General features: G+C 42.6%; 1 protein-coding gene across 21 annotated transcripts in view; it reads left to right on the forward strand.

Annotated features, from left to right (window-relative positions):
* KALRN (kalirin RhoGEF kinase) overlaps positions 1–26,412 on the forward strand; it is a 659,050-nt gene that overhangs the window by 243,889 nt on the left and 388,749 nt on the right. For all 21 annotated transcript variants that reach the window (XM_032335453.1, XM_032335509.1, XM_032335462.1 and 18 more), the window contains exon 6: positions 9,937–10,059. In XM_032335453.1, the coding sequence (XP_032191344.1) occupies positions 9,937–10,059 (123 nt within the window). The remainder of the gene's footprint in view (positions 1–9,936; positions 10,060–26,412) is intronic.

A 26,412-nucleotide genomic window follows, 5' to 3' on the forward strand; every position in this document is an offset into this window, starting at 1 on the left:
TTCAGAGTTATTTGAGGGAAGAAAGAACGAATGGGATCTGGGGAATGGGGTGAAGATGTGGGATGTCAGAGGAAGATAAGAGTCCATGGAAAAGGCACAGTAGTGGGAGATGCTGCAGAACATCAAGGGTATGTTCATATTGAGTCAAGCCACTAAGAATAGTCCAAAATTTAAGTGTATATTTGGGAGACAGTTTGATAGTGGGTTTAAAAGCATAGGCTTTGGAGTCATGCAGATCTAGATTTGAGCCTTCAGTATACCTCATTTGAGTCTTCGTTATGTGATGCGGGCCAAGTTGTTTATCTATTTCCATATTTCCATAACTACGAAAAGGTGGTGATGATGGCATCCACTAGCTCCCAGGGATGAGGACTAAGATGATGCTATGAAGCTCACTGTACAGAGCCCAGCACACACTTGGTATTGTCTTTTATGGGGGAAGTCACGCTTAGAGAGAATCCTGGAACAGAAGAAATTGCATGGGATTTAGGTTCAGATGGACACTGGGATTCTAAATTCATCCCCATCACTTCCAAGCTGTGGGATCATTGGCCGTCTGCTGCAACTCTTCGTACTGACTTTTCAGCATGTTTAAGAAGGATTGAATAATACTTTCTTTGCAGCCTTATTATAAGGACTACATGAGGTCACCCACTCAAGTACTTGGTATAGTACCTCACGTACAGCTTGGTGCATGAAATGGGGAGCACTACTCGTGTTGTTCAGGCTGTGAGCCTGGATGGATTTTCAGGTGGGCAAAGCCTGGGGAATAAAAGGCAGAGGGCTTAGGGTCAAGTTGTGAGACTGTCACAGTGAGGGTGTGAGGCACATGAAAGGAGGTCTCAAAGGGCCAGCGAGAGGAGCAGGAGGCACGTTTGGATAGATCAGTGTAGGACTGGACGACTGGTCAGCTTTCACACTGAGAGTGTTTCTATTGCTTTTGTTGGGCAGAGACATGAGGTGTCTGGGAGGAGCGTGAGTGTGGACACACTGGCGCTTGGGGGAGAATTCCATGGGTGTGTGGGAGGCAGGGGGTGGAGGCATGGGAATGCAGGAGGGGGAAGCGAGGCATGTCTGCAGCCCATGACCTGCCCCTGAAAATGACCTGGTGCAGGGGCCAAAGAGAGGGAGTTTCATAACTCCCTTTCAAAAAGGTCCACGTCAGACCGTGATGAGAGACCAAAGGGAAGGAGTGAGAGAAGGAAGAACTCAGAAAGGCAGAGATGGTTGGTTTTCCTGTGGGTGCAGACTTAAGGCAGTAGTAAAGGTAGAGCCTATTACAAGGAGTTAGGGAGGAAGTGGGTGGAGGGAAAACAAAGGCAGCAGGGAGCAGAATGTACTTCTGGAAGGCTGGTGGTGATAGAAAAGGGGGCTGGGGTGAAGCTCCGAGCACAGTGGAAGGTGGAGCAGCAGGGTTAAGAGCCTCAGCCCTGGAACTCGGCCTCCCGGGTTTGAATCTCAGCTCTGCCGCTCATTAGCAGTGTGGCTTTGGCAAAACTAATTAACCTCTCTGTGCCCTACCTGTAAAAATGGAAGGGATAATATTGGGGATTAATATCTGGGCAATGAGTATGATTTTAAGAGGATTAAATGAGTTGGCATCGTGCCTAGCACATAGTGAGCGTTCAGCAAATGTAAGTGGCTGTTAATGTTGTTAACGCTGTCATTGCTCCATCACTAAAAGAAGGTGAGAATGAGAGAGGCAGATGGAGAAAGGCAAGACAAGAAGAGGCACGGTGCTGCTGTTGGTATAGTCTGGCTTTGAAATATGGAGGCAACGCCTGCAGGGAGCTTCCTTAGACTCGACCACACACTCTGATTGCAGGACCACCACTGTGGGTGACATTTTGCACTCATCTACTCAGGGCGATAGAATATGGGAGCCATGGTTTACCAACAGGACAGTCTTTGCAGCAGTCCGGCTCAGCTGCAAGGAGACAGGAGGCGCAGTGGGCAGCTGCAGAGGCTGACCTGGCTTATGAACTCCATGCCCGATGGGAACCAGTATCTCTTGTAACAGGTTCATTGGCACAGTTGCCAGGACCCCTGCAACGGACGTGCCAGTTACAGGAGTTATTAAACTCTGGGAAGCCCAGTGGATGCTGTCCCCCTCAGGTATTCATAGTTCATCCATCATCTCTCCAGGCCAGAGAGAGTTTACCGGTCGCAGTGGGTGTTCTTACCATAGGCAACATGATTTCGTAACATGTTGTCACACACTGTCTTCCCCTGTCTCCAGGGAAACAGAATGGGGATATTAGCATGCAGAAGGGGAAAGAGTTTTTGTTCACTCCTTACTCACAATGGGATATATGTCTATTTTATAGAGAAACTGGGGCTCTTCTGGATGGGAGCAACATGTTAGAAGGCTAGATCTGAGATCTAGGAATTAGGGAATTTAGAGTATGAAAAGTTTAAGAAACATGCTAGGGGATTGATAGCATGTCTATGGGTTAGAGAGAGAGCCGGGTCAGTGAAATTATTTGGCATCCTGGCTGATTTGGTGATAGGGTCTCCCAGGTAACCAGGCTGAGCCATCTTCCCTAGAGCAGCTGGATTTATGGTGAAAGATAAAAATTGCTTGTCTTCTATATAACATATGGAAGTCCACCAGTGGACATGTCAGACACCTACAGGAAAACGGGCAGAACCCAGAGCCCCTCCTCTCCCTCAGTAGATATTTGTTGACACCTACATATATCGGGCACAAGTCCTAACTGCCTGTGCTTTACCAGTGTCGAGATGGTCCCTCAGAACCCTGAATGCCCGTGACCTGCGAGCCTTGCAGATACAGATGGGGCAAGGTGTCAAACTCTCCAAGGAGGAATTCTAGGAACATAGAAACTAGGTCCACATGTGGGGTCCTTTATCTTTTCTCCCTCTGCTCTCTTTTTCCCTTAGCAGGAGAGCTTGCAATCCTTGGAGAACAGATCATTGCAAACCAGGCTTGAAGGGTCTTAAGGGTCCTGGCATTTGTGTGTTGTCCTGCTTGCATGAGAATTTATGCCCCAGCACCAGTTAGAGTTCAAGTGATTGGAGAACTGTCAAGTGAAGACATTAGTCTTCAGTTCCCTCGCACTTCTCATTCCCTCTCCCTTTCTACCTCTCCTGTCCCACCTCAGGTTGGATCTCGCCCCTGGGTCAGGATCACAAAGGGCCTTGCCTTCTCCCTGAGCTCTTTCTGTATCCACAATCAACTAATTCCAGGGGGAGCTGCAAGAATGCTGCATTTTAATAGTAGTTTCTCCTGAGTGAAAAACCATGAGGAGCAAAAGGGACTGAGTCTAAGAGTGAGAAAGTTGGGGATGGGAGAGAGGGTGCGAAAGGGAGGGTCTGGAAGCAAGGCAGGAGAGCGCGAGGTCCTGGTTGGGACACACTGGTAGGGCAGGAGGGCACCGGTGCCCTCAAGCATAACTCTGAGAGGATGGACATGTCTCTGAGTCCTGTGTGGGCAAGGGCACCCCCAGAACTCCTCTGTGTATGTGAAGGTGGAGGAGGTGGAGGGTGTACAGGTGTCTCTGTGTTCACAGCACCCTGTGGTCACTGTGGGGATGCCTCTTGGGGAGGGTAAGCCGAGGATGTGTTTGTATCTGAGCTGCAGGTGTGATTTCTATTAGCCTGCAGGGATTTTGCAGTAAGGTGAACTTACTGCAGTTTTAAATCCATACCTTTCATCCGTTTTGTGCTTTAAATGAAAACATTAGGGAAATATATATATTAGAATATGCTCATTATATGGATTTTGAAATCTATCAGGTGAGTAGCACTTAAAGCATGAAACCGTTATTGTATTTGAATCTCACTATTACCCTAAGGTCCAAAGAGTGTCAGTTGTTATCCCATTTTGCAGATAAGGAAATGGAGGCTCAGACCAATCTGTACTAGAGCCCGGTATTTGGAGGCTTTATTCTTTGTACCATAATACACATAAAAGCTTGTTGTTGAATTGACCACACACCACATGTCCCAGGCATAGCAATATTCACCAACAAGGATTTGTTAACACAGTTATGGCATAAGCTTCTATGGCTGGGTCACTCCTGTATATAAGCAGAGTCAAGGAGACACAGGTGACATCGGAATGTACATATTTAGGCAAAGAAAATTCTTTGGTTGCCTTCTATCCTCTTAATCAACTTATCAAAGCTGAGTATGAGCAACTTTAAAACCAATATAATCTATAATTGTAGACAGTACAAAATACTAACACTAGGTGGTAAGGTGCTTTGAAAGTTAAAACTCTAAATCAGATGCCATTGCTAAATTTGGCAAATGAAGGCAAATAAGCCCAAGATTCTTATTTAATTTTTTTGCTCTATGAAATAGTTTATGCTTCATTAAAAACAGAACTGAACAATAATAACCTTTTAGCCATCCCTATCTTTGTAAGAACAGGGGAAAAAGGTTTCTGTTTATTTTCCTATTTTGCATTTAAATAGATTCTTTATATCATTTTTATATATTAAGAACCAGATTTTATATTTTCACTGAATTTTAGCCAGCATTAAAAAAAAATCATTTAGTTTAGTTAAAAGAAAAACATGAGAAAGAAAAAAAAAACATAAAAACGCAAGTAGCTTACATGTAACATCTATCTTCTTAATGAGACAAAACTATGTTAGTTTCTAAACAAAGAGGTAAAATTTCATTATCTAGACATGAACTTTCTTTCCTCTTGGAGGAATTTTGTTATTATATTACATTCTGTTGAACCTGCCATTTGTAGCTTCTCAAAAAAAAAAAAAAATGAAAGTGTTTGAAACTACTGTGGAGATATTTTCTTTAGTTTTGTTTGTTTGTTTATTTGTCTGTTTTTTTTTTTTCTTTAGCTCTTTGTGTCAGTCTAGTTCAAGTGTCTTCCAGAGAACCCAAATCATAAAATGACCTCACTGGAAGGGAGCGTAGGAGGCCAGCTTGTCTCAGGATTAGCCTGTGGCCAGCTCACTCATGCATTCATTTCTCTTGAGAAATATTTATTGTTTCGTGGAGCTGTTTGAATCAGCTGTCCCAGGCCTTGGTGGGGCAGGGGTGAGGGGAGAGGAGCAGGCTGGGTATTGGAGAAGGAATGGCCCTATGTGAAGGATAGCATGTTACCTTCTCTGGAGTCTCACAGGCCCTGGTGGCTGCCTTTTGGGGGGTAACTGCCCTGGGGAGACCAGACACAAGACATCCTACAGCCGTGTGCCTGGTTCAGCAGGCACTCAGTGAATATGTGCTATGTGGAGTCGATGAATTCTAGACCCTGGGCTTCGCTTCTCTGTGCCTGTTTCCCATCGATAAAATAGTCATGATGGATGCCATGAAAGTGTTGAATAGACATGTTACGTAGAAGCTACATACAAACAGTGGAAAGAATGGCGGGAGGAACCATCATCCCTTGACCTGAAAGATTTCCAGGTCCTAAAGGGGGGCGGGGAGTAGTAGAGTAGACAATTCCTGAGCTGGAGGCAAGGAGGATGATAAATAGGTTACACATTAGAAGCCTGGAGGCTTCCAAGATTACACATCAGATTACACTTTAGAAGCCTATGCCTTCCAAGACCTTAGGACTGACAGATGGAGACCCACAGGTGTAGAGCAGGCTTTCCTCTTCCACCTCTGCCCCACAGTCACCCCTAGACTTACTATAATGTATTTGCCTTGCTGTTATAGCCCTGCCCCATGGAGAAAGGCTGCCAGGGTGGTTCTGGTACCAACCTTATAAGGTCAAAAACTCCCCCTCCCAATCTGTGAGAGTAGCCCCAAAATGATTGGAAACAACCTGTATCAGAGATCACCTCACTGTACATCACCACTCCTCCCAGCCCAGAAAGACCCACTAAGTATGCAGTCCCAAAACAACATAGGAGCCAGCTCCACCTCACAGAACCTTGCCTGCTCTCCCCTAGAGAGGGTACAGTTGCTTTAATAAAAACAGTTTTCTGCTTTCACTTTGGACACTGATCTCTAACTCTTTATTTCATCAGTGCCAAGAGCACAGACACAATGCTTTTTGCAATGATATTCTGAACTCTAACACCTCAGACAAATATCAGGGCTGAGACTAACAAATTGCCTTTCTCTGGCTATCAAATAAGGCCAGTTTTCTCACTGTCATTCTTTACCTCAAAAGTTAGAAATGTAAGTTGCAGCAATGAATATACATACCTTCTGATCCAGGAGACTCATTAAAACTATTTTATTCTGAATGAAAAAAATATATATTTCGTAAGTTTCCAAATCGGGCTTGAATTTAAAGCAGGAGCTTACCTCCTTTCTGGGAACCATGTATCCCTTGCAAATGAGGAGGAACCCCAAAATGAGACTTGCCCACAGTCTCATAGGGAGTTAGTGGCAGAACCAAGCCGAGCCAGCTGAGACCTCATCCTGCTTGCTGCACACTTGCCCGTGAGTGCACACACGTGCACGTGTACGTACATGTACATGCATTCTTTCCATAGCCAGAGGCACTGAATGCAGCAGAAATGACCGTGATGCTTGCAGACAACCAGGCCTGTAAGGGTGCAAGCCATATACCATGGGGCGGTAGACTCAGGCCCAGAGAAGACTCAAGACTGTCTCTTAAGCAATAGGCGCCTTGGAGAGACTCTGGTTTTTGATATCACATGGAACTGTCTGGTCCCCAGAGTAGCTCTTTTTTTTTCTTCCCAGCTACAGAGATATGTCACCTCTTTGGAGCACTGCCTCCTGCACAGCTGATCTTGCCAGAATCCCTGGCCCCTGGAGAGCTGCCAGGAGGCTCCAAGTGGGAGGCAGAATCCAGCTGAATGGCCTGGGTGCTGACATCACGCAAGAAGCCCATTCAGAGAGGTGCACGGTTCCTCCAGTGCTCCCTCCTCTTGCCTGTCCTTTAGTTCCCTTCTCTTCCTTTCCACCCTAACTGGCCCCCGTCCAGCAATCCCTGCTCTGTAGTCCATCCCCACCTGGCACCAGGCAATCTCATCGTTCTGGTGCTAGCAAGAAACTCCACTGCTGGTTTGCTTGTCTAGGTATTTGTCGAACAGAAAGTACAGGGAAGGTCACTTCTCAGCCACTGGGATACCCAAGAAAGTATGTGGAGTGAGTGCTTTTCATCACAAATTCCACGGACTTCAGGCATTTCAGAGTTTCATTAACTTTATTGATTCTTTTGTCAATGAAGAAAAGAGATGAGAAATTATTTTAAAATGGGGTTGAGAGGCAGAATTTTAAAGACCAAAAATTACAGAATAAGATTCCTCTACACTCCTGGGACATTTGTCTTCTTTTTCCCTTTGTCCTTAATAATAATTGAGGGGAAAAAAAATCAAAGTCCCCGTGAGACTGACTGAGGTTGGCTGACCCAGGCTAGTGCACACAGCCGATGTTGGCCCAGCCTCTGCAGGAGCCCCCAGCCGGAAACGTCGTCTGGCAGCCGGAAATGTCCTCTGACACCTGGAAATGAAGAGAGACACTTTCATCCTTTCTTTATTATCCAGATAGGCAGCTGGGAGTGATGTGGGGAATTCAAAAAAGAGAATCGCCTCCAGATCACACATGTTCACCTTCAGAAGGTGTTATACTTACGTGTAAGTTGTCACAGCCTCGATGTCTCTCTCCTGACCCCCAGACACAGAAGCCTCACTGCCCGCAGCACACCTCTGCTTGAAACTCTCGTAAGCCTGTCAAACTTGGCACATCTAACACAGAACTCACTATCTCCTGACTCCCATCCCAGCTTCTTACCTCCTCTTTAGGTAGCAATTGTGGTGGCAACTTTCCTACGAGGACCCAGGGTGCCATGCCCGACTCCTGGCTATTCCTTAGCTCTTCCTCGCCCTCCCTCCCCAAACAATTAGGAGTCTTCATCCCTTTCCTAGGAGCTCTCAAGCCTGCCCGCTTTGCAGACTCCCCTGTCACACCCTTGAGCCTGGCTTCCATGTTTTCACTGCACCCCTCACCAGGATTACTGCAACAGCCTCTAACCCTTCTCCCTGTCCCTCCTGCCCACATCCCACACTGCAATCAAAGCTCACATCACATTTCACTGCTTGGCTTAAAACCTTCCACACCACTTGCTGCCCACAGAATATAGTCCAGGTTTCCTAAAGCCTATTTCCAGGGCTGTCCATGGTCGGCTGTCCCGGCTACCTCTCCAGCCCCATCTTCTCACTTCAGACTTCAGAAGCACAACAGGAATGCTTTCAGAGCCCTCCACACACTGGGCTGCCCTGAGTTCTGCTTCTTTGGTCTCCCCATTGCCTGGAGCTCACATCCCTCCCATCTCCACATGGCTAATACCTACCTGAGGGCTCAGCTCAGGTTGGCACCTCCTCTGGGAAGCCTTCTCTGCCCTTCCTTGTTCTCATTCCATTAAGGGTAGCTGCTAGCTTGGTAGAACATATGGGACTTTATCTAGATAGAGATTTTTTTTCAAGTTGTGATTTTATTCAAGTCCTATGCCACATTGTACTAATACTATATCTGAGTCCTTATTTGCTTTCCACACTGGGCTTTAACCCCCTGAAGCTCAAGGACCACATACATGTTAGTCACTTCTGCTTTTCCATTGCCTTGGACAGTGCCTGGCACATAGCAGGCGTCCTGCAAATATTGGTTGACTATAACTGAAAAAGTAAAGTCACTTTACTATCCGAAGGGAAATAATAAATGAGTCTGGGCTCCTACCTCCAGGAAGGCAGGTGCCATCTTTGCCACTGCCCCGCCTGCACCTGTGCTCAGCTCCTCCCTCCATGCTATACCCTGCAGCTGAGCCCATCCCAAGTACAGAGCCTCAGTTCAAGTAGAGGAGTCCTTTTTTCCAAAGGCTTCATACCTTTCCTGGCTATGTCACTTGACTATACCTGAATGATAAAGAGGATTTCTTGACTCAGGTACTAGGAAGTCCAGAGACAAGGCAGAGATCAGGCAAAGCTCAGTCAGGGATCTGTCCCCTTTCTCTCTCATGGGCTTCACCCTTAAGCTGCCCGCAGAATGACTGCAACAATTTGAGGCTCAGAATCACCATGACAGTATCAGAGGGAGAGAAATTATATCTAAGAAGTAGGGTCTGTTTTCCCAGATGCTTCTAGGCAGATGTCCCCCCATATTTTATTGTACTGAGTCAGGTAGCATTCCTGTTCCTTAGACAGTCCCATTGGCTGGGAAATGTCCTACATTGATTGGTTTAGATCTGATGTCCCGAGGATGAATAACCCTTAGAGTGATCCCTCCCTTGGAATTGGGGTTCTGGTCACATCCCCTTAATGTGTGTGGGCTGCCTGGGAGAAAGGTAAAAGCCTAAACAAACAAACAGACAAACAAATAAAACCAGGGCACAGAGCTAAGGAGGAGGAAACTAGCTCAGTGCTCACCGTGCCAGCCAGAACTCAGGCTATCCTTAAAATCCTCCTCTTCTGGTTCCTGATGGATTATGGTAGAAACCCTGGAACTGCGAGACTACTGAGTTACAAGAAAAGATGGCATAGTCTAGAGTCGATGCAACAATGTGTGTTATTGGGTGATGTGATATGGGACAGGGCATGTTAGGATGCCCTGTTGCTTCCAATAAGGGTTTCTCTCTTCTACTGCAATAGGGAATGGATTCAGCCACCACGCGCCCCTCAGCCCCATCCCCAAAGCAAGCCTGGGGCCATTTTGAGGCTTTCTAGTTTTTACAAAAAGGAGTTGATAGGGACAATAAAACAGCTGCTTCTGCCATCTCCCTGATTCTTACTCATTTTCTCTTTTTCCCATAGGCTCTATATGGTAATGCAGAGGCTGATGATGCATCCTTATGCTAAAAGTGAGGGCTTTCCTGGGAAACTGGGCTGTGGGCCACCCCCACTCTGAGAATAATGACTGGCTCTCACTGGGCACCAGCGGGAGGACTCTTTTTTCCTTTCAGTAGCTCTGGGAGTTTTGCACTGTTGGGCCCATGGCCCTTCTGACTACTGCGTACCTTCTTGTCCCCTCTAGATGTTTGACTGGATAAGCCACAACAAGGAGTTATTCCTCCAGAGCCACACAGAGATCGGCGTGAGCTACCAACATGCCCTAGACCTCCAGACGCAGCACAATCACTTCGCCATGAACTCCATGGTGAGTGGGGGGCCATGAACTCCATGGTGAGTGGGGGGCCATGAACTCCGTGGTAGAGGGCGTTCTCAGCACCACCTCTGGAGGCAGGACAGTGAGGGGAGGAATGGGAGGAGGGGTGGGATAGAAACAGACTTGAGACCCGAGTAAGCGGGAGGGATTCTGAACATGCCAACTTTAGCATTCCATGGGGTTGTGTGCAGGACATGTGGCCAGCCAGCCATGCCTATAGCAGATTATGGCCCATTTCTGCCTCTGGACTCTGCTTTGCTTGGTGGAAGGAAGGTGCTGGGGTTGTAGAAGGCATTTGCTCAGCACAGGATGATAAGGGAAAGTTGTGGGTTTCATTCTGCTGGTTTAACCACATCTTTTGGTCCCTGGCATATGTGAGTCACTGAGCTGGGATGGTGACGGACCTTAGGCTCACTGGAAACATTTCACTGGAAGTAGTTGAGTGAATTGGGGCTGTTTATACTGGAGAAGGGGAGCCTTAAGGGACATGCAGGTGATGTCTTTAAATATTGACAGGGCTGCCTTTGGAGAGATAATTCTAGAATTGCTCTTTGTTGGTCTAGGAGGCAGGACCATCTAGGGGAGTGTAGTTGGAGGGGGAGGCAAGACATGGCTCAGGGAGACGGGATGCACTGGGGGTTAGTGAAGTCCCGAGGCTGCAGAGTGTTTAAGCAGAGTGTTCAATATTCCTCTGTGATGCTGAATTCACAGAAGAATATTTGCTAGCTTTGTGGCCATAGGGAATTTCCTTCACTGGCCTTCAGGTTCTTCATTCATTCATAAAATGGAAATAATAGCTACCTTGTAAGGTTGTTGTGAGGAGCTGATGAGGCGATTGTAAAATCAGTTGGAGTTGTGCCTGGTACATTGCAGGTTGTCAGTTAACATTGGTATGATAATAATGATGGTGGTGATGGTGATGTAGGAGCCTAGTCCAGATAAAACCCATGATTACTTGTAAACCTAATACTCTGGGATTCTGTTTTTTCCATGTGGTTGCCCCAAGACTTTTCTTCAAGATCTTGTCTGCCCTTTGAACCCCCTGTATTCAAAATGCCTGTAGCCTAATTATGCCTCAACTTACCTCACTCTATCTTCTGCCCACTATTCCTATTTGTGCTCCTTGTCCGAAAGAATAGCTCCACCACCCCCCATCCATCTGAACACAAAGACACCTTATTTCAGCCAGCGATGCTGAGAAGGGAGCAAGTATTAGAAAAATGTAAACATGGAGGATCATGGAGGCCAAATAGCAAGAGAATTTCATTTTCTACCAGGTTGTTTTAAATACGCTGTGTACCAGACTTCATGTACTGAAGAAGAAACAAACTGGCCTTAAGTTGTATGGTGTCTAGTTGGGGAAATAACCCAATCTAGTTGGGGAAATAACCTGCAGCTTGAAATGTGCAGGATAGAGATATGCTGAGTTAACTGAGAACCCGAATACCTCACTCGTATAAAGCAACAGGGATTTATTTCTTGCCCCTATCACATGCCCACCATTGGCTGGGAGGTGCTCTACTCATCACAGTCCCCTGGGACTCAGGCGGATGGAGAGGCTGCTGCCTCAGATGTTGCTGCCTGTCCCATGCGTGCTGGCTTTGAAGCTTCTGCTTAGAAGTGGCACATCCCACCTCGTTAGCCACCACCAGGCATACGGCCACGTCGAACTTGCTGGGTGGGGATATGTGGTCCTACCACGTGCTAGGGAGGAAAATGTAAGGTATCTGCCGACAGCCATGATGACTAGCCCCGGGAACCATAGCCAGGTGGAGAGGTCGTGGAGACGATCATCTTGAAATTAGCAGAGTAAGACAACTGTGGCCGCAGAATAACAGGTTGTGGGACCAGGCAGGGAAAACATCAACAGTGATCTGGTTATCAGTTTGTACCTACAACAGACTTAGGTCTTCATCTGCATGTAAGGACTCATTTCTGTCTAACCAGTCTCCTATAATTATGTCCCATCCCTTGCTCGATTTAGTCACAGAGGAGCAAAGCAATTGATTACAGGTGATTAAGAATGTGAACTCAAATCTAGTCAAGTTTGATTATCTGGGTACCTTGTGGGCTTCCCCTGGTGAGTTTGACAAATTCTGTGTCAGAATCTTCATGTCACCCAACTGCTTGGCCCTAAGGCAGACAGACTCATTTTGATAAGAAGCGAAGAGAAACGTAGTTAGGGAGGCAAGTCTGCTACCAAGCCCCTCAAAGCAAGAAACTACAAAGCTAAGTAGAGCAGTTGGTTTTGAATGCAGCCCCTCTCTGTTCTTATGGATCACTGGGAGTTAATGGCACAACAGAAACCTTTCTCCCGACAAATTGACTTCTGAAGTCTCCATTTTCAGGACAAAAAAACAAGGGGGGAAATTTACTGAAGGGAAATATCTTGTGGAGCTGGGAGAGAGAGAAGAGGAGATTTAATATACAACAGCCAACTAGCATGTTCAGCGCATCTCATGGTCTCCCACAGCCGACTGCGAAGGCAGGCCACTCGCAGAGGCCTCCTTGGACTGATTAGGCTGGCTCTCCTCTCTGGCTGGAGGGCAAGGCAAGGGACATCCCAGGGTTGTTTGATCAAATTGTCTGGGCACCAGTGCTTTATAAACATGCCTCCCACTGTGCCTTTGTTAACCCGTAGGTTTACAGGTTTGTTAGTAAAAGCGACTTCCACAAAGAAGGATGTCAGCATCCCAAACAGGTAAAAGGAGGGAATTACAGACTCATTTTCTCTGGCCTGAGTGATGGATGTTGCTGCCAAGAAACGGATGAATGCAAGCAGCTACTGCTGGAGCCCGGTGACTATAGAAAGATCCATTACTCAGGGGAAGTGGGATTGTGGATTGTTCTGTAAATTCACTGAGGCATTTCTCTTTCTGTCTTGGAAATTATATACCCACCTATACATATACCCACAAATCTGTCCATGTAACTGCACATGCAGTGTGCTTTGTTTCAGGTTATAGGTAAGTTCTTTCGGTATTCATTGCTCCATATCTTTTGGGGAGGTCACAGACCCCTAGAAATCTAAGGAAGCTGTGGGTCCTCTCCCCAGATTAATGTGTATATGAGCTTTTATTTTTTAGATAATCTCAGGGGATTGAAGAGTACCCTAAAGCCTTTCAGTCCACCTCTCCAGTTTAAGATCTTAAGAACTTCATGATTTCTTCATGCATTCATTCCCCAGATAATTAAGGATCAGCTGTTGTACTGGATAGTGGGCATATGGTGACGAACAAAAGAGAGATGGTCTGCTCCATGGAGGGTCCAGTGGAGAGACGGATGTTTAATAAATCATCTCACAAATAAATATATAATTACAAACAAGTAAGTGTTATGTTGGAAGAGTAAGGTATGCTATAATAGGGGATAATAAAAGAAACTCAATTTAAATGAGGAGTCAGGTACATTTTTTAATTGACAGTCAACCCTGACATAAAGCTCATTTTTTTTTATTGATAGTAATTAATGGTCTGTAATGGATCAAAGAACTCATAATTAAAGAATTTCTAGGTATATTGTTTTATAAATAAAATCAATCAACTTATAATGTATCAGGTTTTTGTTTTCATGTGTCTAATTTTATATACTCGTTAAAGACCCCACTCCAGCTGAGGTGACCACTGCTGAGAAATAATTGCATATCATTAAATCATGGAAGAAAAGCCAGAAGTTTCCTAAGTTCTATCAATGGATTGGTACCAATAAAGGTCATCAATTATTAACATACAAATATTAACATATAACATATAACATGTATGTATTAACATACAAATATTAACGTAACATAGTGGGGGAGTGTTACCCTACTGAGTAAGGTACATGAGCAACTCTGAAAGAAGAAGGTTAAAATTGATTGATCTTTGGATTTTTGCCATAACAAGTTTTTGTTTTTTTACAATTCCCACTGGGAAATTCTAGATATTTTGATCTTCAAAATAACAACAGCAATGACAATGATAATAACAATAACAATAATGTCATCCTACCTACTAAACCTAGTAGGAAAATATTCTCAGGCTTCTTACAGTGCCTCAGAAAGCCAGGTTTCTTGAGCTCTCTGAGGCCTTCCTCTTGCTTAACTCTGCCTGTCATTGTGGAATCCTTTCTTACAAATTCTCTTTCCTCTGAGTGTGGCCTTCTCTGATGAGAGTGTGGACAGATGGAAGTATGGTTGATCTTTACTATGCAATCAAACAGTCATGTAGCCATCCATGTTCTATTTCTTCGTGAAAAAGACACTCACAGGAGTAAATCCAAACGTAATGCAGCTTATTTTCAGTTTTAATTAGCTGTTTCTTTGGGAAAAAAATAAATTGCTAATGGCTTCTGTCTAGAGTTTTAAAATATGAAATGATGTTCATTTTCTATTATTATGACTGTGAGGATTCACATTAGTGATAACCGTGTGCAGCTGGGTAGTAGGAATCCTTTCTGCTATAGCATGTTTGATAGCTGCTTTAATCCTATTAATTTGTTCACCAGAGGCATGTATTGCCATTTGTGTGTAAATTAGGCCAATTGGAGCAAAACCCGTGGTGTTCTTTCTTTTTGTTTTGAGGGAAAATTGTAAAATTGGTAGCAACAAGGGAAAGTCAGATCTGGTGCAAGAGAAATAAAGATGCTGAGGCAGGTCTCCTGACCCCAATTTGAGAAGCCTTGCTTTGGGGTCATCTGTGATCTTTGATGCTTGGGATCCCCAAACCATGATTCTTTAGCACTTCCCCAACCCCAAACAGGGAGCACTTTTTATAATGATAATGTTTCTAGATTCCAGTGTAAACACACACACACACACACACACACACACACACACACACACACACAATTGTGATGTTTAAATAGCCTGTATTTGATCCTGCTATAGCTGCAAAGCTCCTTAGTAGACATAGAACCTGTTTAAAGAAGTAAAAGATGAAGAAGAAGAAGAGGAGGAGGAGGAGGAGAAGGAAGAAAAAGAGATCTATCTTGTCTGGTGTGCATTTGTCTTTATAATACAATTTTTTTCAAAGAATCACATAGTGAGAGATGCCTTGGTGGCTCAGTTGGCTGAGCATCCAACTCTTGATTTTGGCTCAGGTCATGATTTCAAGGTCCTGTGATTGAGCCCTACATGGAGCTTTGTGCTCAGTAGGGAGGCTGCTTGAGGATTCTCTCTCTTTCTCTCTTTCTCCCCTCCCCCAACTCACACAAGCTCTCTCTCAAATAAATAAATTGATCTTAAATAATAAAGAATAATGTAGTGAGCTTGCTAAAAATGCATATTTCTTTTGGTTCCCACCCTAGTCATAGGCAATCACAATCTCTGGAGAATGGGGCCCTAGGAACCTGCATTTTTAACAGGTTGCCTGCAGGTGGTTTATATGCACATTGAAGTTAGAGAACTATTGTTCTATGGAATCTTTAAGTATGAAACATTCACTCCCTAAAAATAAAACATCAAAGTTCTGAAAGTCCACTTCCACTATGATAGCATGAGGAGCTCCACAGACCCACTCTCTAAGGGAACTGGTAAAAATAATTTAATTTAATTTAATTATTTTTTGGTGATAATTATTTTACAACAACTTTTAAAAGTCTCTGTAAATGGTCCTAAGTGTGTTCAGCAAGTGAAGTAATGTTTATTCAAGAAAATCTACAAAAACTCAACAAGAACATTGAGTCTGCAGTGTTTGAACCAAGATGCCCTCTCTCCCTCTCCCTTCCCAGTTCAGTAAAATGAATTTGCCTTCCAAATTGGCGAAACCAAGAACACAGGGCCCCCAGCTCCCAGTTGAAGGACTGTCATCACAGGACATTTCTTATCCTGTCCCAAATAACCTGTTGCTGAAGCTAAGTTCTGGGTGAGTGTGGCCAAGCAGGGGGATTTCCTTCTTCTGCCTAGCTCCTACTCATGGAACAGAGGTTCTCCCATAGCTGCAACACTGCTGAGCATCCTAGGTTCCAATCTCCCTTGCCCCAGCTTGTAAGGCAGAGGTTCCATGCTGGGAGAGGCAAACTGAGGCCTGAGGCTACTCATGCTGAAAATTCACTGAATTTTTAGCTGCCAAGGTGGTTTGTGGGGGGAGAGTGTCACTCAGGAAGTACACTATTGTCCCTACTCTACCCCCAGAACCATGGCTCAGAGATTTTGCCTGGGGGATGGAAATAAACTAAAACATAGAGCTCCAAGTCTTTTCCTAAGGGAAATGACCTCATTTGCGACAGAGAGTAGAGAAGTTTAAGCCAACAGCAATGTCAAACATACCCTTAAGGAAATTCTGGTGATAGTAAGCAGGCTAATGTGGTAGAGAGAACTGAGGATAGAGACCTTCTGGGGACAGAGCAAATCTCAAACACAGACCTCATAGACTCTCCCTTCAAAGGAGACTAAATTTGGTTGGATAGGTCTAGGAGCATTTCTATGCCCCAGGACATTTTGAAAATAATAGAATAATCACCTGGCCATTAGTAGAATTTAATAGCTACAAGTGGTAAAAGAAAGAGAAAATTAAAGAGAGCACTACCAAGATCATTCTCATCCCAGGGTGACCATAGGAATACCCAAAGCAGTACCACCTGGGGAACATCAGGGGTCACCCACTGTGGGAGCTGAGGTGGAAATAGTCTTCACTAAAATAGTCCAGCCAATCACAAAACAAATAAGCAAATAATATTAACAAGCCCCAGAAGTGGGGGATGAGGACCCAGAGTGTTATAATATACTATCTAAAATGTTCAGTTTAAAAAAAAAGAAAAAGAAAAAGAAGACACGGAAAGGAATAGAAAAATAGGACCAGGAAAAAAAGAAGAAGAAGAAAAAAAAAACAGATAAAAAGTGTACACTGGAAAAACCAAGGAACAGAAATTGTGAAAGTGACCAGATGTCAGATTTAGCAAAAATTTCAAAGTAGCCATTATAAGTGGTTTTTTAAATGACATTGATAAATTATTGAACACTACATCTGAAACTAATGATGTACTATAAGTTGGCTAATTGATCTTAAATTTTAAAAAAATGAAACTAAAGGAAACAATGATTGAAGAAGTAAAAGAAAGTTTGATGATAATGTCTCCTTAAACAGAGAGTATCAGTAAAGAGAAATTATAAAAATGAACCAAAAGGAAATTCTGGAGTTGAAAAATACAGTTGCTGAAATGAAAAATTCACTAGAAAGCTCAATAGTAGATTTGAACTGGCAGAAGAAAGAATTAGCAACCTTGAGAATAGATCAATATAAATTACACAATCTGAAGAATAGAGAGAAAAAGAATGAAAAAAACCAGGACCTCAGAAAAATATGGTATGGGAGTACTAGAAGTAGAGGAGAGAATAGAATAGAAAAAATATCAGAAAAAATAATGGCTGAAATCTTCCCAGATTCATTAAAAAAACATTACAGAGCTAGGAAGCATAGGAAGCTCTAAGGAGGATAGCTGCAAAATGACCTACAAACAGACACATCATACTAAAAATAGTGAAAGCAGGGGCACCTGGGTGGCTCAGTTGGTTAAGCATTCAATCTTGATTTCAGCTCAGGTCATGGTCTCAGTGTCCTGAGATCAAGCCCCATGTGGGAGTGGAGCTTAAAAATTCTCTCTTTCTCTCTCTCTCTTTCCCCTTCTTCCCTTGCCCCTCCCCCCTCTAAAAAATACTGAAAGCAAAGACAAAGAGAAAATCTTAAAAGCAGCATAAGAAAACTGACTTGTCACAAGGGAATTCCAATAAGTTTAAAGCTGATTTCTTATCACGAACAATGGAGTTCAGAAGTAAGATAATATATTCAAAGTGCTCAAAGGAAAACACTGTCAACCTAGAATCCTATATCCAGCAAAGCTAGCCTTCTCAATGAAGGTGAAATAAAGATATCCTCAGCTAAACAAATACTGAGAAAAGTTGTTTCCAGCAGACACACTTTATGAGAAATTACAAAAGAAGACTCTAAACAGTAATTTGAATCCACACAAAAAGACAGAGTACTAGTAAAGGTAATTATGTAACTATAAAAGACAACATAAATGCATATTTCTTCTTTTTCTTTTAGTTGATTTTAAAATTAATTGTACAAAATGTGTATAATGTGCTATTGGGCATATAACATACAGAAATATATGTGCCAGTAAAGCACAAGTGTTGAGTTGGAACAAAGCTGTATTGAAATATGGAAATTACTTCCTATGGTAATTTGAATCCACAAGAGCTAATGAAAAGACCCAGAAATGATAAATGAGGAGGTTAATATGACAAAAGCTGTAAATATACACTTGTTCTTTTTTTCTCATTTCTACTTCTTTAAAAGACATGTATAAAATAGATAATATAACAATCTAACTTTAAGTTTGTAGCATTTATATCATAATATATATAGCAATAATATCACAAAAAGGGAGAAAGGGAAGAAAGCAATATAGGAATAACATTTTTACTCACTGGAATCAATTACATCTGAAGCCGATTCTGACAAGGGAAGTGCGTATAGTAAGCTCTAGAGCAGTAGTTAAGGAAATAACTCAGAAAATATAGTGAAAAAATCAGTAAAGATGTTAAAATGCTACATTATGAAATATTCACCTAATGGAAAAGAAAGCAGTAGAGGAAGAATAAAGGTATAAAAATTGCGATGTAGATTAAAAGTAATGTGGCAGACATAAATCCAACTATATCAATAATGACATTAAATGTGAAAGGGTTAAACACTCTACTCAAAAGTAGAGACTGTCAGCCTGAATTTTAAAAAAAAGAAACAACAAGATCAAACTATAGATTGTCTATAGGAGACACTCTTCAGATTCAAAGATTATAATACATTAGAAATAAAAGGTTGGAAAAAGATGTATTATGCAAACAGCAACCACAAGAAAGCCAGAGTGGCTGCATTAATAACAGATTTTTAAATAGACTGTAAAACAAAACAAAAAAATGTCACTAGAGATACAGTGGGACATTTTATATATAAAGTTATCTAAGTACCTAACAACAGAGCACCAAAATACTTGAAATGAAACTGAGAGAAAGTAAGAATACAATCCTACAATAATAGAGACTTTGACACTCTCACTTTCAGTAATGGACAGAAGATCAGTGAGAAAATAGGAAAACTGAAGCAAGGGAATAGAGGCTATAAGCCAAACTGACCTAAGAGACATCCTAGAATACTTCATCCAACAACAGGAGACCATACATATTTCCCAAGAGTACATGAAAATTGTCCAGAATAGATCATATGTGAGGTCATAAAACAAACCTCAATAAATAGAAAGGATAAAAATAATATAATTCTGACCATAACGGAATAAAATTAGAAATCAGCACAGAAAGAAATTTGGGAAATTTTCAAATATGTGGAAATTAAATAACACACTCCTAAATATAAAATGAGTCAAAGAAGAAATAAAAAAAGAAATTGGAGTGGCAAGTGGGTGGCTCAGTCAGTTACGTGTCCAACTCTTGATTTTGGCTCAGGTCATGATCTTGGGTTTGTGAGATTGAGCCCTATGTTGGGCTTCCCACTGGGTGTGGGGCCTGTTTGGGATTCTCTCTCTCCTTCTGCCCCTCCCCACTCACACACACTCTCTCTCCCTCTAAAAAAAGAGAAGAAATTGGAAAACACTTTGAGATGAATGAAAATGAGGCACAACATACTAAAACTTATAGGATATAGGTAACACAGTGCTTAGAGAAAAATTTATAGTTATAAATACTGTATTAAAAATTTTGAAATTAATAAACTAGCATTCCACCTTAAGGTACTGGAAAAAGAACATACTAAACCTAAAGTAAGGAGAAATAAGGAAATAGTGAAGATTGGATTTGAAATTAATGAATTAGAGAATAGAAAAACAACAGAAAAATCAGTAAAATCAAAAGCTGGTTCTTTGAAAAGATCAACAAAATTAACAAACCTTTAGCTAGAATGACCAAGATAAACAAAATTACTAGAATCTGAAGTGGAAAAAGAGACATTACTACCAACCTTACAGAAATAAAAAGGGTTATAAAGGAGTACTACAAATAATTGTATGCCAATAAATCAGAAACTTAGGTAAAATGAGCAAAGATGAAGGCCCAGATGACTTTACCACTGAATTCTAAGAAACATTTAAAGAAAAATTAATTCTAATTTTTCAGAAGCTTTGCTCCAAAATAGAAGAGAATATTTTCCACCTCTTTCAGTTAGTCCAGTAATATCCCCAGATACCAAAACCAGACAAAAACATCACTCAAAAAAAGAAAGATACAGATCCACATTGCTAACAAGTATGGATGCAAAAATTTCCAGTAAAATACCAGCAAACTAAATATAGCAACATATAGAAAGAATTATATACCATGACCAGTGAGAATTATTCCAGGATTGTGAGGTTGGTTTAACATCACTAGAGTGAAAAACAAAAACCACATGATAATCTCAGTAGGCTGAGAAAAAGGATTTAACAAAATCCAACACCTTTTCATAATAAAAGCAACTAAATAGGAATAAAAGAGAACTTTCTGAACCTGTTAGAGGGCATCTATCTATGAAAAACTAACATCTGATATCATACTTAATGCTTAAAGACTGGATATATTCCACCTAAGACTGGGAACAAGACAAAGATGTTTGCTTTTGTCACTTTCTATTCAATATTGGAAGTTCTATCCGGGGCAATTATTCAGGAAAAAGAAAAAGCATCCAAATAAGAAAGGAAGCAGTAAAACTATCTTTATTCTTAGATAACATGAACTTGCATATGGAAAATCCTAAACCATTCACTAAAAAATTATTAGAAGTAGTAAACGAGTTCAGTAAGGTTGCAGGATACACAATCAATGTACAAAAATCAATTGTATTTCTATGTGCTTAAAATGAACAATGGGAAAATGAAATTAAGAAAACCATTCCATTTATAATAACATCAAGATGAATAAAATACTTGGGAAACTTTTAACAATAGAGGTGTACTACTTGTACTCTGAAAACTACAAAAACATTATTGAAAGAAAGAGCTAAATAAAGGGGGAAATATCTCATATTCATGGATTCAAAGGCTTTATTGTTAAATGGCAATCAGTCTTCAGATTCAGCACATTTCTATCAGAATCCCAGCTGGCTTGTAGAAGCTGATTCCCAAATCACATGGAATTACATGGGACCCAGAACAGCCAAAACAGTCTTGAAAAAGTGGGAGGACTTCCTATTTCTTGACTTCAGAACTTTCCACAAAGCGATAGTAATCAAGACAGTATGGTACCAGCATGGGATAGACATATAGATCAATGGAACAGAATTGAGAGTCTATAAATAAACCTGTGTGTCTGCGGTCAGCTGAGTTTTGACAAAGGTACCAAGACCATTCAATCTGGAAAGAATAGTTTTTTCAACAAATGGTTCTGGGACAACCGTGCAACAGAATGAAGTTGGACCCTTTCTTCACATTAAATTAAAAACAAATAAATTGGACTTCATCAAAATTAAAAACTTTGTGCTCCAAAAGATATAATCAAGAAAGTGAAAAGATGGGACACCTGGGTGGCTCAGTGGGTTAAGCCGCTGCCTTCGGCTTGGGTCATGATCTCAGGGTCCTGGAATCGAGTCCTGCATCGGGCTCTCTGCTCAGCAGGGAGTCTGCTTCCCTCTCTCTCTCTGCCTGCCTCTCCATCTACTTGTGATCTCTCTCTGTCAAATAAATAAATAAAATCTTAAAAAAAAAAGAAAGTGAAAAGATAACCCACAGAATGGAGAAAGGGTTTGCAAATCATTTACCTGATAAGGGACTTGTGTATAGAATATATAAGGAATTCTTACAACCCAGTAAGAAAGGACAACCTAATTAAAAAATGAACAAAGGATAGGCACTTGGCTGACTCAGTAGAGCATACAATGCTTGATCTTGGGGTCATGAGTTCAAGCCTCATGTTGGGTGTAGAGCTTTCTTAAAAAAAAAAAATGGGCAATATATACAGTGGAGTATTATACCTCCATCAGAAAGGATGAATACCCAACTTTTGTATCAACATGGATGGGACTGGAGGAGATTATGCTGAGTGAAATAAGTCAAGCAGAGAAAGTCAATTATAATTATATGGTTTCATTTACTTGTGGAGCATAAGGAATAACATGGAGGATATTAGGAGAAGGAAAGGAGAAGTAAATTGGGGGAAATTGGAGGGAGAGACGAACCATGAGAGATTGTGGACTATGAGAAGCAAACTGAGGGTTTTGGAAGGGAAGGGTGGGAGGATAGATGAGCCTGGTAGTGGTATTAAGGAGGGCACGTATTGCATGGAGCACTGAGTGTGGTACATAAACAGTGAATTTTGGAACACTGAAAAAATAAATTTTTAAAAAATGGGCAAAGGATCAGTATAGACATGTCTTCAAAGATGGTCAATAAGTACATGAAAAGATGCTTGACATTGATAGTCATCAGGGAAATGCAAATCAAAACCACAATGAGGTATCATTTTATACCCATTAGAATGATTATAATCAAAAAGTCAGATAATAAATGTTAGCAAGGACATTGAGCAATCCATATTCTCTTACTTTCCTTCATACACTGAAGGAGTGTAACATGGTGTGGCCACTTCGGAATTTAGTCTGGCAGTTACTCAAACAGTTAAACATAGAGTCACCATATGTCCCAATGATTCAATTCATATATATATATATATATATATATATATATATATATATATATATGAGAAACGAAAGCATATGGTTACACAAAATGTCCATACATTGTACACAAGTGTTTATAGAAACATTATTCATAATAACCAAAAGGTGTAAATAACCCATATTGTCCATCAACTGATGAATGGATAAAGAAAATATGGTATATGCATATAATGGAATATTATTTGCCCATAAAAAGGAATGAAGTGCTGATACATACTTGTTTGATAAATTAAGGATATTAGGCATGCCACAGCATCTGTTGCCAACCTGGAACAGAGTTCACACAGCAAGGATGCAGAACTGGTAAGGCAGGACCTTCACTTCTGGAGAAGCCCTGTGGGATGTGACTCTAGCAGAAGCTAAACAACCCTTGGAAGGCAGGGGCTGACAGCAATGGGTTCCATCACAAGTGGGCCTGGAAGCCAGGCTGCTTTCAAAGTCCCCAGGTGATGTACATTAAATTCCAGAAAATAATGGACTGGATGATCTTTCACATTCCACCTGACCTCGAGCATCTTTTTTTTTTAATTTGTTTATTTGACAGAGAGCTAGAGAGAGAGCACAAGTAAGCAGAGTGGCAGGGAGAGGGGGAGAGAGAGAAGCAGGCTCTCTGCTGAGCAGGGAGCCCGATATGGGGCTTGATCCCAGGACCTTGGAATCATGACCCGAGCCAAAGGCTTAACCAACTGAGCCACCCAGGAGCCCCTTGAGCATCTTTTTTTTCTGAGGTTCTAATCCTAAAGATGGAAGTAAGGCAACTAAAATCTGTCCCTCCCTGATAAGAGTGAATGTGATCCTGTGTTTGCTGTCAACACTGGGATTCCTAAGGCAGGCCTTCTGAGGAAACATCTACTTGTAAAATATTGCACATATCACTAGCCAGACCTAGTCTTACAAATCAAGTTGAACAGGATGCAGTGTTTATATCTCCACAAACAGCCATGTGGGTGGAATTTTGCTTTTTTTCCAACTTAGTAAGAGGATCAGATTTTATTTTCTGATCTGCTCAGTATCCATTTATGAATCCTTGCTCTTGGCACCATTGTTGGCATTAAACTTGTCCTAAGGCGAGAGGAAGATGGTCTGGAGGGGGGCCCCGGGGCAACCGATACATGTGGCTAAGGTGGCAGTCCTCATCCTAACTGCCCCATCTGGGCCCCACCATCCTAGATTTAGATTTAACTGTGCTAGGGTGGAGCCCAGGAAATGGGTACAAGGTTGGGACCCAGATTGAGAATCACTGGCTCTGGGTGAAGAGAAAAAGCAACTGACAATAGGCAGGGGTCAAACTCGAAAACTACTGGATGATGAATTTCTGGAACTGGAGGTGAGGATTTCCTTTCAAAGTCAGGAGAATCCTGAGAAAAGGAGTAGCTGTCCTTACTCGCTGCTCCTAGCTCCCAACCCCAACCTTTCTAGGTGCCCCATTTGCCTTTGCCCACTGGTCTCAAATCAGCTACATTTGGGGGATTGGCTTCAGTTCAACGAAAAACCTTGGGAAGCTCCTTGGCTGCCTGCAGCTGAGGCTTTCTCAGCCTTTCCTGATACACAATGCTGGCTCTTCCCACGCGATGCCCACCAACTGGGTCCCTTCTGAAAGCCTGCTCTGAGCTGATCCGTAGGGCCTGACTGACTGCTCCAGTTTCTGAGTTGTGGCTGGCACAGGCCTGGTTCAACCTTCTCTCTTAATCATATACCCCCTCCAGGCCCCAGGCTTCCCTGTTCCTCCTCACTCCTGATTCTCTGTCCACAGCCCTGGCACCTCTTTAATGGCTTCAGTCCACTTCTCTCTGGGGCCTTCTGTCAGCACATTCCTTGCCCTTGGGTTATTTGCTGGGCCCTCGTGGTGTGCATGCCTTGAGCCTTGTGACTCAGTTTACCCACACACTCTTATAAATATAAATTTTCACATGCAGCCACTGCCTGCTCTCTGATGGGTCTGCAGCTGCCAAGGAGTTAATTTGTCTGAAATTCAGCCAAAGCTGACTCATGCCTCTTCTTTGAGGTCTCCTGGAGCCAAATGAAAAGCATCAAATGGTCTATGAAACCTAGCACGTCAGATGAGATAATGTACACAGAAGGGCTTATGCCGCTTCCAGTCGGCGATGAGAGAAGAATTAGGCACAAACAAGTCAGCTGCGAGAGATTGGGAGCAGTGGACAACAGTCGAAAAGGACTGCTGCCATGAGCAACTCCACAGTCTCACTTTCATTAGATAGAAATCAATAGCCAATAGAAGGATTGATGAAGGTCAAACGTTAATCCCGTCTTGCAGACAAGCAAGGAGGAGGGTCAGGTTTATAGTTATCCAAGCACATTCAAAGGACTCATCTAACTAACAACGGGCACTTCTGGGAAGAGAAAGGAGTGACAACAAAAAAGGGAAGCAGGCGGTTTTCTTTCCACCCTGAGCTGACCAGGCGTTCCCGGCTGCCCGGCTTTGGTGAAGGGGCGGACCCTGAGCCAGCCGGGCATCCCCAGCTGCCCAGCTTCACGGTCGTACATCGTCCTTTTCCCCAAAGACCTGTTTTCAGTATATGTATTTTTTAAGGCCATATCTAAATGTGCTTGGCAACTAGTAAAATCCTCCAGGGGTTACAGTTTAAGTAACAAATTATTCTGAGGGGCAGCAGCAGGCTTAAACTGTAAACCATGGCACAAATATAAAATACTGATAATAATGTGCAGCAGTAACATTGCATATGCCATTCTCGGGCATGGGTGGTAGCCAGTCAGGAGTACCAGAAAAGGGACAGAGATTGATCAAGGACATGCAGGCGAGTTTGAGAACTGAGAGGTCAGGACCAGGTAGGCATATGGGAAGGGAACATTAAAAAAAGCAGAGGTTGGAGTGCCTGACACAGCTGGAGGCCCACAAATGAGCAAGAGCGAAAAGCTTTCCATCAGTAAGTTCTTTTGGCTCTACCCTCAACATTTATCCAGAATCTGGTCACTTGTCACCACCTCCCTGGCCACCACCCTGGCCCAGTGGTGCCTGGGTTATTGCTGTTGGTCCTGCCTGGGTTATTGCTGTTGGTCCTGCCTAGTCTCCATGCTTCTACCTTTGTTCTCTTACCATCCATTCTTGATACAACTACCTGATGTTCCTGCCAAGAGTAAGATACATCATATTGTGTCACTCCTCTACTCAAAAGTGCTTAAATGTCTTCCCATCCTTCTTAGGATACAAGCTGATGTTCTCCACCATGGCTTACAAGGCTCTACATGGTCTGGTCCCCAGTTACCTCTCAAATCCTGGCCTCTACCCACTGCTTATATGCTCCAGTCACCCTGGGCTTCTTGCCCTGTCTTGAACCTGCCAAGGGCATTCTTGCCTTGTGGTCTTTGCCCCCACTGTCCCCTCTGCCTTGGAGCTTCTTCCTACCCACAGCCACATGTTCACTCTCTCACTTCATTCAGGGATGAGCTCAGGTCTCACCCCTGACTTCAAGCGTCAGCCTGCCTTGACTTCCCAGACCCATCACATACTACACTTTTCTCAGCTATAATTTATACAGAATTGAAATAAGAAAGATATAGCAAATAGTTATTAATTTATCAATAACTATTAAGAAATAGTTACTAATGAAATGTAAGCTCTGACTCTTCTGAAATGTAAGCTCCATGTGCATAGGAATTTTGTTTTATTTCCTGTTTGCACAGTGTCTTGCACTGTTGAATGAATAGTTGAATAACACAGTAG

The sequence above is a fragment of the Mustela erminea genome, chromosome 1 (assembly GCF_009829155.1).
Source record: "Mustela erminea isolate mMusErm1 chromosome 1, mMusErm1.Pri, whole genome shotgun sequence".
NCBI lineage: Eukaryota > Metazoa > Chordata > Mammalia > Carnivora > Mustelidae > Mustela > Mustela erminea.